At 43.2% G+C, this 12,133-nt stretch overlaps 1 protein-coding gene across 2 annotated transcripts in view; it reads left to right on the top strand.

Annotated features, from left to right (window-relative positions):
- The window catches only part of SERINC5 (serine incorporator 5), a 58,073-nt gene that overhangs the window by 35,685 nt on the left and 10,255 nt on the right, over positions 1-12,133 (top strand). For both annotated transcript variants that reach the window (XM_015571634.1, XM_015571635.1), the window contains 3 exons: positions 1,514-1,725; positions 4,797-4,892; positions 8,636-8,762. In XM_015571634.1, coding sequence (XP_015427120.1) covers positions 1,514-1,725; positions 4,797-4,892; positions 8,636-8,762 — 435 coding nt within the window. The remainder of the gene's footprint in view (positions 1-1,513; positions 1,726-4,796; positions 4,893-8,635; positions 8,763-12,133) is intronic.

The raw sequence follows: 12,133 nt of genomic DNA, 5'->3' as shown, positions 1-12,133 counted from the left end.
CCCCCCCACACACACAGACACACAAGGAGTAGAATGGACTTGCCATTTTCTGAGGTTGGCAAGATCAAATAAGAGCAGGTTTAGGGTGGAGGTCTGAACATTGGGAAGTTACTCGGGACCTGTTAAGTTGGACTTGCTGATTAGACTTCCAAGGGAGGATGCAGAACAGTTGGATATTATGAGACTGGAGTTGAGAGGAGAGGTTAGGGTTGACGATTAAACTGGAAATTAAGCATAAATTAACTGTAAGGAAGTCCTTCCTATATTAAGAATATAATCCAGAAGGCCAGTGAAGAAACCCTTGGGCCCCTCCCACAGGGTGCCGACCTTTTTCTACATGATTCATTCTCTCTGTGTGTCATTCATTACTATTGGCTCTTAGATTTTTCTTTTTTCTTCTATTCTTGAGTCTCGTTTTTCTCTTCCTTTCCTTTGCGTGCCTTTTATGTTAGAATACTTTTGTGGTCACTGGAATGCCTGGCTTTGTTTCAGGAATATAATGGTCATCATCATTTTGGCCTTTCCCTCCCTATTTTCTTTGTCTCTGGCTGCAGTAAGTTTTTCATCATGAAAACATTTTAGCTGGGCTGCTTGAACACTTTCCAGTTTTGCAAAACCTGTAAGCAAGTTGCTTTCTCTGAAGGTTTGTGAGAATGTGCTTACAAAGGGCAGTGTAATCCGAAGGCAGACAGTGATTCAAGCCATTCTTCCTGTTGCTCCGTCCTCCTCATTTAGCGTTTTTAAGCACGCCCTTTTCTTTGTTCCGAACAATTTCTCTAGCTTGTTAAACCACCACTAATGTCTCCCATCCCTTTATTAATAGTTGTAAACTAGAAAGCACATTAATCTCCTCTTTTAGATTATTCAGTGTACATCCCCTTAAAATGTTTACTCTTTCTCTGCCTGATTTTATTCTCCCCTTTCGTTTAGTGTCATATTTCCCCTTGATCACACTTGGCATTGCTGTGGAGAAGAACTATTACAGAGTCTGCCTTTCAGACCGCGATAACAGAGCTGCGGTCTTTCTCTGAGAGAGGTTAATTCGCTCCTCTCCCTGAAGACTAGATGGGCGTCAGCAGGAGCTGCTGGCAGCGCTGGAGTGAGCACCATGGCACCTCCAGTCTCTAGGTTTATAGGGGCGACAGGCAGTGAGCTCCGGCAGAGAGCCACTTTGTAATAATCCTGCCCAAACCTGTCCCAGGGTAATTCACATTCAGAAAGCCTGTGGATAGTCATTATAGTTGATGGATACACTTGAGTCAAAAACAGAATTCTTTCAGTATTTAGAACACATTCTCAGCTTGAACCAAGAAATTTTTGCATATTTACCTGTACCTTCTCGCTTTGATGTGGCATAATCATTGGCAGAATGATAGGTCTCCTGGACAACTCGGTTCTGATGGGCTTAGGGCTGGACAGCATTAGTTAATGGTACTAGTAAATGTAGGTCAGTAGTGGCCGGTACTGACTTGTCTTCTCTCCTGTCCCTCTCACCCACTTCCTGGACAAATAGGACCGCAGGAACCACTCACAACAAGCTGTGGTACGCTGCTCTGTCCCTGGTGACCCTCGTCATGTACTCCATCGCCACTGGAGGCTTGATTTTGATGGCAGTGTTTTATACACAGAAAGATGGTTGCATGGGGAACAAAATTCTCCTGGGAGTAAACGGAGGCCTGTGTGTACTGATTTCATTGGTCGCCATCTCACCCTGTGTCCAAAATCGTAAGCACAATTTTTTCCATTCTTCCTTATTTATAATATAATGTCTTTTAGCAAACCCAATAATAATAATAATTTAAAAAAAATCATTCCTTAATGTACCACGCATGGATCAGCAATAGGAAAGATGGGACTCCAGTCTCCTCTTCATGCTCCACGTGGGCTGAATGTGACTGTCAAGCATGGCTTATGTCAAGAAAGATCTAAACATAATTAAACCAATAAAATAAGGAGATAGATTTTACCATCCTATATTATAAAGAGATGATATGCAAATTGACTGTCACACCCTCGCACAAGATGGCCACTCCCATGTGGTCACAAGCTGGCCAGCAGGAGAGGGCAGTTGTGGGTGATCAGGCCAGCAGGGGAGGGCAGTTGGGGGAGACCGGGCCGGCAGGGGAGCAGTTAGGTGTCGATCAGGCTGTCGGGAGTGGTTAGGGAGCAATCAGGCTGGCAGGCAGAAGCGATTAGGGGCAATCAGGCAGGCAGGCAGGCAGGTGAACTATTGGGAGCCAGCAGTCCGGGATTGTGAGGGGGATGTCCGACTGCCGGTTTAGGCCCACAGGGATTGGGCCTAAACCCGCAGTCGGACATCTCCCTAAGGGGTCCCAGATTGGAGAGGGTACATGTTGGGCTGAGGGCCACCCCCCACCCAGTGCATGAATTTCATGCACCAGGCCTCTAGTTATTAAATAGAGTACTATAAGGAGCTTTTAAATGGAAATGCTCTTATTGTATATTGAGCTCTTCACTATATTCTCTTTGTAAAACTTGAATGAGAAGGCTCAAGAAAGAGCTGTTTCTGGGCTCATCTTTCTCTCAAGGCCGGCCACCAGGGACAGTGTGGTTAGGAAGCAGGAAATCCGATCTCCGCTTACCTAGCAGCTGGCCTCATGAGCTGTCTTCATCAGACTCAAGCCCTTTCTCAGCAAAGCCAACAGAAACCTGTGAGCCCGACCTTGCTCATGGTTGTTTCAAAGCCAAAAGGAAGAGACATGGAATTTGAAAGTACTTTAGAAAGTATAGGCATCAATTATCTTTTTTAAATGACTTCTGATATCTTAAGCCAGTGTGTTGTCTTTGGTTATAGATAGAATTGTCCTTGGTTTCAAGTTTCCTGTAGGTGTCTTACTCTACAGGTGATAAAAAAAATCACATGACATTTAGATTTCTAGCTAGGAAAAGGAAAACATGGCCAATAAATTTATAGCCCCTTGAAACCTTTCTAAAATGGTGAGTTAAAAGGAGCTGATGTTGAATAATATAAAAGCTTTTCTGTACTAAAAATTTCAAGTCCATTATTGAAATTGAGAGTATTATTCTTTCAAATCACTTTAGTTGGTCAGTTAAGAATTTTCTAAAACATTATTAGTATTCAGATTAAAATATCCTTTGGGTAAAATCCCACCTTTTGAAATAGTTATAATATTTTGAATATTTAGTTTAATGCCATTAATTGTTAAGGTAAATCTTATTCCTTTGCCAAAAGAGCATCATTATTAAAAGGTATGTTTCTGTACCTTTATTGGCCATTGTAATTTAATAAATATAATTCTGGAAACAAATTTAACCAGAGAGAAGAATGGATAAAACTAAATGTTTTCATGCCAGAAGGTGGTTGAAAATTTCACCAAGAAAATATAAATCGTTTTTACCACATCCTGGTTACTCTCAATGATATAAACACTAAGTTTAATTTAAATGCTGTAACATTAAAGCCCTCCTCCCAGGGAATGCTGAGCCCCATAACCTTCCTCTGTGGCCTGGACCAGCTCTGGTATTCCTAAAGGTTGTTTTTTTTTTAAATTAAATATATTTTTTATTGATTTCAGAGAGGAAAGGCAAGGGAGAGAGAGAGATAGAAACATCAATGATGAGAAAGAATCATTGACTGGCTGCCTCCTGCATGCCCCCTACTAGGGATCGAGCCTGCAGCCAGGCATGTGCCCAGGAGCCCTCGTTCTGTCAGCTGGCCGAGATAAGAGATAGCGCGCCCTCGTACTTCACCTGCACAAATATCACTTATTATCTTTTTTTTTTTCTTAGAGCCATCCTGAACATGTCTGCTATCCCTTTCTTTTTTTTAAAAAAAATATATTTGTATTGATTTCAGAGAGGAAAGGCAAGGGAGAGAGAGAGATAGAAACATCAATGATGAGAAAGAATCATTGACTGGCTGCCTCCTGCATGCCCCCTACTAGGGATCGAGCCTGCAGCCAGGCATGTGCCCTGATCAGAATCAAACCCAGGCCCCTTCAGTTCCCAGGCCGATGCTCTATCCACTGAACCAACTCAGCTAGGTCCCAAAGGTTTTTATTCACTGATGAATAAGAACTTTTTTCCACTGTCATGGACTGTAAGTGTCCGCTGTCCTTGTAGAATCAGGAGTCCATGGCCTATGAAATCTATCATTTACCTGTCCAAGCCATGTGAGCTCAGAAATAATGATGGTAAGTGTTCTTCTGAGATCTTGTGATATAAGAACTAATGTTGCCCTAGCTGGGTTGCTCCTGGTTAGAGCATTAATCAGTCTGTGGACTGAAGGGTCCCAGCCTCAATCCCCTGCCTTAGTCGGGGCACGTGTGGGAGGCAACCAATCGAAGTGTCTCACTCACATCAATATTTCTCTCTCTGCATCTCTCCCCCTCCCTTCCACTCTCTCTAAAAATATATATAAATAACTAAAAAATAAATCAATGGATAGAATAACCTTGGATGAGGATACACCAAGAAATTTTAAAAAAAAGAACTTAATGTTATAAACTTCAGGGGTACCAGGTAGTATGTTTAAGTACAGCTGTAGTTATAAAAGTAAGGTGTTGGTAGAGAACTTGGCAGAGCTTGGCACCTTGAAAATAGCTTACTCCCTCCCCGCAAAATCTTTTGTTACCTGACAAACACATTATGTACCTCTTCCTTCCTTTAAAGGCAGGGCCCAAGTTTGAGGAATCATTTTCATTTGGAGGGTGGGGAGACCTTTTATATATATATATATATATATTTAAGCAGGTGCTCTATTATTGTTGAAATTTAAAATACTGTCTTAAACTCTGTCTCTTGTCATTTTCCAGGGCAGCCCCACTCCGGGTTACTGCAGTCGGGGCTCATAAGCTGCTATGTCACGTATCTCACTTTCTCAGCTCTGTCCAGCAAACCTGTAGAAGTGGGTAAGTTGGCCTTGTTAGGGAGCATGTGTTTGTGGCACGAATATTTTCATTTGTGGAGGAAGCAGTGTGTCTCTGTGAGCTATTGTTTAAATATCAGGGATGCAGTAAATCAAGAGGAGCCTGTGTTCCTTCAAGAGTGGTGTTGAAGGCCGAGTTGCAGATGCTAGGAGTTGAACCCGGGGTCTCATACATGCCAGGCACGTGCTCTTCCACTGAGTTATTCCCCCTCACTCGAAATAAATCAAAATAGAGAAATGATTAAGACTTTTTCAATAAACAAAGACCTTAAGGTGGGTTATGAAGATGAAAATTTATTCTTTCTAGTCTTCCTGCTGTGTAGGAGAGACATGTACAAAGGTAGACTGTTGAATTTGCTTTTAGGCCTAATCTGCATTTCTCTGCTTTGTTTTTAAGGGATGTTTTTATTTTTCTTTGCTTATTTTGTTGTTGTTGTTTTAGTTGGGTATTACTTTTCCTCAGATAGTCATTTCTTTGACTGAAACAAATAGTAGAAAAAACATGGAAGTGGGAAGCAAGAAACAGGAAGAGATTTGAGCCCAGCTGCACCGTTTGCTGGTTGTGTGACCTTGAATTGCTCATCTTAACACTTATTTATAGAGACAACAGAGCATGCATGAGCTTTAGAGTTGGACTGCCTGATAGCCTGGTGCTGCCACTTAAGTAACTTGTACAAAGTTACTTACCTTTCTCTGCCTAGACACCTTGCCTTTAAAATAAGAATTTTAATATAACAAGACACTTAAATAAGATTACTACTTTATAAGGTGATTTTTAAGAATTCAGTTTCTCAAACATAGTTGGTACTATATAAGGATAAGCTAGTTTCGTAGTTGCAATGATTATTTGAGAACTATCAAAGTATTATATTATATTATACTAGAGGCCCAGTGTACAAAATTAGTGCACTGGGGGGGCAGGGGGAGGATTCCCTCAGCCCGGATTGCAAGAGGGTACAGGCCAGGCGAGGGACTCCACTGGTGCACAATCAGGGCCAGGGAGAGAGGTTGGCCAGCCAGGGAGGGACAGTGGGAGGGCTCCAGCGTGCGTCTGGCCCGTCCTGCTCAGTCCTGATTGGTCGGACCCCAGCAGCAAGCTCACCTACCAGTCAGAGCATCAGCCCCCTGTTGGTCAGTACACATCATAGCGACTGGTCGACCAGTCGACTGTCTGCCCCCTAGTGGTCAGTGCACATCATAGCGAGCAGTTGAGTGGCCTTAGCATATCATTAGCACATTGCACTTTGATTGGTTGAATGGCCGACCGGATGACTGGACACTTAGCATATTAGACTTTTATTATATAGGACTAGAGGCCCAGTGCACGAAATTCATGCACAGGGGTGAGGGGGGGGTCCCTCAGCCCAGCCTTCACCCTGTCTAATCTGGGATGCCTTGGGGGATGTCCGATTGCCAGATGTGGCCTAAACCGGCAGTCAGACATCCCTCTCACAATCCGGGACCTCTGGCTCCTAACCACTTGCCTGCCTGCCTCATCGCCCCTAACTGCTTCTGCTTGCTGGCCTGATTGCCCCCTAACTGGTCCCCACTGGCCTGGTCACCCCTAACTGGCCCCCTGCTGGTTTGGTTGCACCCTAACTGTTCCCCTGCCGGCCTGGTCTCCACCTAACTGCCCCCCTGCTGGCCTGGTCACCCCTTAACTGCTCCCCTACCAGCTTGATTGCCCCTAACTGCCTCTGCCTCAGCCCCCTCCACAGTGGCTTTGTCCGGAAGGACGTCTGATCTAATTAGAATATTACCCTTTTTATTACTATAGATTATATTGTATTGTGTTGTATTATGTCACTGCACCTCACCTCACCTCACATCACAGTTGGCGGCAGTTGCCCAGGGCCTCCCTCCCTTCCCCCAGTTGCCTGCAGCTGTCCAGGGCCTCCCTCCCTTCCCCTGGCTGGCCCCGCCCCCTGGTCAAAACTCCCAGAAGAACTCCCAGTTGAGGGGACAATTTGCATACTACACTTTTATTATATAGGATTATATTATAAAGTGTAATTGTATAAGCCCCTGAGTCTTGCCAGTAAAAAACAAAATTGAAGGTCTTTTTAAAAATTTTATTTAGAAAGCAAAGGCAAAGATAATTTGAAAGGTTTAGCATATGTACGTACTATGTATGCGTCTTGTTTTTATAGCTATTTATAGTGTGAAGTGATATAATTATAGGCCTTATATAAAGTATAGTCTACCCTGGGTATAATTTTTTAAAAAATATGTTTTTATTGAATTCAGAGAGGAAGGGGGAGGGAGAGAGAGATAGAAACATCAGTGATGAGAGAGAATCATTGATTGGCTGCCTCCTGTATGCCCCCTACTGGGGATTGAGCCTGCAACCCAGGCATGTGCCCTTGACCAGAATCGAACCCAGGACCTTTCAGTCCGAAGTCCGACATTCTATCCACTGCTCTTGGATATAATTTTTTTTAAACAAAGTTCTGTTTTGACTAAGTTTATTTAAACTTGGTCTCTTTAGGACTTTATAACTACATATTAATCTCTGGTTTTAACTTATTGGGGTTTTAGTTAACATAGTTTTCTTTTTAATGGCAGGTATCACTTAAAAACAAAAAAAACACACAACTTTTATTTTTAATTTCAGCTGGTACTACTTAAATAGCAAAGTTCATATTTGGTCAGTTTTTAAGAAAACATTTTTCACTGGCCTAAGAATAAAGATTCCTTTAACCACAGCATACACAGTTATGTTTACTGTTCAAGCATGAGTACTAGTAATAATTTTAGTCCAACTTCAAACGCTTAGAATGTACGTCTGTAAAATGGTTTCTGTCCCTTATGGGGACAGAGTTGGCAGTCAGTCCTAGATTGGGTGTTCAAAATTGAAGACTGTGTTAGACAAAAAATAAACTACCACTGATGGTAATACTACAGAAATCTTTGTTATGTAGCCTCTCAAAATATTTTTAAAATCCAGACAACCTCAGTAGGTTCCCAGGTTACAGCCTGAAAGAGGTCACAGCCATCCTGCTACTGGCAGTAAAATGACTTGTCATCTGGGGGAGGTTGTGGGCAGATAGCTGTTATCTGATACTCAGTTGGTAGTTGAATGCCCTTATCACACCTCCAGAGAGAGTGATCAATTATCTGTACATTATTTCTGTTCAGTGGCTGCCAAATAAACTGAAAAATGAACCTAAGTTGCCCTGCTGGGTGTTTCTCAGTGGTTAGAATGTCGACCCAAGCACCAAAGGGTGAAGGGTTTGATTCCAGTCAAGGACACATACCTGGGTTGCAGGTTTGATCCCTGGCCCGTGCGGGAGACAACCAATCGATGATGTGTCTCTCTCACATTAATGTTTCTCTTTCTTTCTCTGTCTTATCCCCTTTCTCCATTTCACTCTCTCTGAAAATCAATGGAAAAAAAGATCTTTGAGTGAGGATTGATGACAACCAAAAGAATCTAAGTGTACTGTGTAATATTTGAATAGTGGTGAAAAAGAGCAAGGCTCTTGCAAAGGTTGTGAACTGAAGAACCCTTTAGAATCGGGGGGTCCTGTTTGCAGAGGTGTGAGGTGGGAGAGGGGTGCTTTGAAATAGCCACAGTCTAGCCTGAGTCGAGTTGTACTATAGAGTAGAAGCTCCCAGTGAAAAGTCTTGACTCTTCTAAGCTACCTGAATTTTCCCCAAATGAGTAAGTGAGTTACAGCAGGTTTTTCTGATTTAACTGTGGTTACTTTGTTTTTTCTTTGCAAGTTCTGGATGCACATGGGAAGAACATTACGATCTGTGTGCCTGACTTTGGTCAGGACCTGTACAGAGACGAAAACTTGGTGACTGGACTGGGTACCACTCTCTTGTTTGCGTGCATCTTATATTCATGGTAAGTTTTAGGATTGCCTGAGCTCATCTTCACAGACTTTTAATGTGCAGGAGAAGAATTTAAATAAGTTTTAGCAGCTGCAAGGCAGCAAAACAAATGCCTTCTAAGGAAGAAGGAGAATAGAAATAATAGGTGTTTGGACTTCATTTGTCTCATATTTATAGGGAATAAATAAAATAAGGATGTGATACGTTGCAACCCTTTAAAAGACAATTGAATATTACTTGTTAAAGCATAATTGGACGGCAAGTGAACACAAAGTGAGGTATGCGCCAGGATGTTTGGGGAACTTTCTAATCCAAGGGAAATACCATTTGTTCTTCTGTTGATGCAAAACACAAAGTACTATGTACACGGTCATTTTGTGCCTTGTCTAGGAAAGACAGGAAATACCCCCCTTTTCTTTTCATGCTAAAACCCATAGTGCCATTAAGGAGTCCAGAACTCCCCAAAAGTAGGTGTGATACGTAAGCAAGCTGCATTTCACATGCTTACGTGCGGGTTCTTATACCTTTAAAATGTTTAAAAGATAGCTAGAGAGAGAAAAGTAAGGGCTAGAAATGGTTCATTTCTTATTCTGGATAGATGTTTCACTGATAATTACGTTCCCCTTTGACAGTAACCTTTTCATGTTTGGGTTTTACTTCTGTGTTCTATTGGGTATGTTTCCGTATATAAACATTTCAACTTGTCCTGGGCGCATTATAATCTTCCTTTGGCTGAAATGAAATGATGCTGTTGGTGATACCTTGTGTAAATAAAACATCTTTCTGGGCAAGTTGGCATTTTCTCTTATAGCTTCTACCACCCCCTAATGTTAGAAAGGGACCTGCTTGTGTTGCAGGTGGTGGTGACATTGATGCTCACTCTGTCTTTGACATGGTGACAGTCTCCTCGTTGCACCAGGAGGGACCATAGTGTTAGTACACCCAGCCCCAGGGAAAAGCCCCAGGACTGAAAATCAACCTCTGTAAACAGAGGGCAGAGAAGGAGGCTAGCCACTCCAGTCTGGTCATTAGCAGCGTTTTTTGAGGAAAACTGACATCCGAGGCATGTCGTGAGTGGTTGTAGGACCAAATGGATCCCTGTGCCTCGTGGCAGGTGTGAAAGAATTATAGAGGGTAAAGGGGGGATGGTGCTCCAGCACTACCAGGCACGGGAATTAACTTTACGTGCTTGACCAGGTCAGGACAACAACCTGTCCCAGGACCAGCATGTAGCAGGAGCCAAGGGAGGCTGCGGAGTTGTGTCAGATGAACATTAGTTATTATCAGACCTTCTCTAAGGGGGGTTTGCAGAAAGCAACCTCTGTTCTGGCCCAGGTCTAGCTTGCGGAACAGACAGTGGCTCTCACGGAACAGCCTCTCCTCCACACCTGGGGACCAGTTTCTGGCCTTTTATTTTTAATGATGACACGATTGTTCATGGAGTACTACTTATAAACAGAAATAGATAGGATTCGGGCCCACGTCAATGAATGTTTTCAGAAAAAAACATAAAGGTGCCCAAGTTTTGAATCCTGATTCTCAGCTCTTCCTTCTTTTGAGCAAGACTTTTCTTCCTGAGTCTGTTATTTTTGGGCTTTCGGGGGGGGAAAGGGCAGCAACATGGCTAATTTCGTTGGTCTCTCAAATGTTTTTTCTGAATTGGCCTATTAAAAACACTGGTAAGTCAAGTGAGGATAAAGTAGGTTACTAAACTATAAATATAGAGTATTCCATTTTTAAAATAAAATATAGTTGTGTTTATGTATATAGAAAAAAATCAGGAAGGAAAGGAACCAAATTTGTAATAGTGGTGACTTTTTTTTTTTTTTTTTTAGTAATCTTCACCTGAAGATATATATTTTTTCCCATTGCTTTTTCAGAGAGTAGAAGGGATGGGGGAGTGTGGCGGGGGGGTTGGGGGAGAGAGAGAGAGAGAGAGAAGAGAGAGAGAGAACTGGGGACAAATCTGCAACCCAGGTATGTGCCCTTGACCAGAATCGAACCCACAACCCTTCCTTGTGTGGGCTGACACCTGCAACCCAGGTATGTGCCCTTGACCAGAATCGAACCCACAACCCTTCCTTGTGTGGGCTGACACCTGCAACCCAGGTATGTGCCCTTGACCAGAATCGAACCTACAACCCTTCCTTGAATGGGCTGACGTTGTACCACTGAATCATACTGGCCAGGGCTATGCTTTATTTTTATTCTTGTTATCAGAAAAAAAAACTGTAAAGAACTTTGAAAGATTAAAATCATGTTTTTGTGGGTTGTTAGATACCTAAAAAAATGTTTGCCCCTTAGGTAAGGCAGGGCTTTAAACCTATCAATGGAAAGATGGCAAAAATTCTACTTAGTGCTGATAGAATTGCCACAAATGGTGTCATTTTGCAGCATGGAATTTTTACCCTATCAGATTTTCACCGCCACCCCTGAATGAGTGATGCTAAATAAAACATCACTTCTTCCGGACCTCAGAGGCACCACAGTGGAGGTTGGTATGTTCTAGGGACTCTAGTCTGATAGTCCCCAAAAGATAACAACGTTCAAAGCTGACAGCTGCTACTTAAAGTCTGTCTAAATGCCAATAGCAAATGTTAATCGAATGCTAGTAATTAAACTGCAAAACCATAGTGCCAGATGGAAGAGGAGGTGGGAAACAGCAGCCACACACCAAGCCGAGGGCAGGGTAACCAGGTGGCGCCCTGGGTGTGTGTAACACACTGTGAAGCTCCACAGCCCCCTCCAGCGGTGGGGGGCAGTGTGGGGTGGGTGATCAATGTTTGCTCAGTCTTCACTGCAGCTCCCGGAGGGAAGTGAGTTCAGGCCTAGTGAGTAGAGCGGTGAATAAAGGGAATTCCTGCCGGGGGTGAGAGGCGGCTAATCAGGAGGTTTTCAAATCATGGCTTCTAGAGTTTATGTTTTCCTCCCAGACTCAGAGGAATGAAAATTTGAAAGATGTTACAAAAAGAGGTTGGGTGGAAACTGTCATTTGCACACGATTGCAGGAATTTCTAGAAATGATAGAATCTGTAGGAAGCTAAAAGACTAGGTAGTTGTTGTGCCCAGATTTCAAGGTTCCCAAAAAGCCCACCAGGGAGCCAGCAAGTCCGATGCAAAAGCAAAGAGTCCTTCATTTCGAACTAGTTCGGCTCCCCAACCACACTCACCGATGCAACGGTAAGCCCAGTGGCCGAGAGAGAGCAAGGCCTGATGGGATTGTGGGTTTTATAGAAAGGGCAGGGGAGGGGACTGTGGGCCCCGCCGATTGGCCAGGCGCGAGTCGGGTCTTGTTACACAGGATGTGGTCATCTCTATGGCGCGCACGTCCCTTGATTGTCATTGGTTTGTTCAAAGAAATCCCGGGCGTGGCCAGCAGCTGAT

This window comes from Myotis davidii, unplaced genomic scaffold, assembly GCF_000327345.1.
Source record: "Myotis davidii unplaced genomic scaffold, ASM32734v1 scaffold44, whole genome shotgun sequence".
NCBI lineage: Eukaryota > Metazoa > Chordata > Mammalia > Chiroptera > Vespertilionidae > Myotis > Myotis davidii.
The sequence above is the reverse complement of the archived record's forward strand: the minus strand, read 5'-3'. Positions and strand labels throughout refer to the sequence as shown.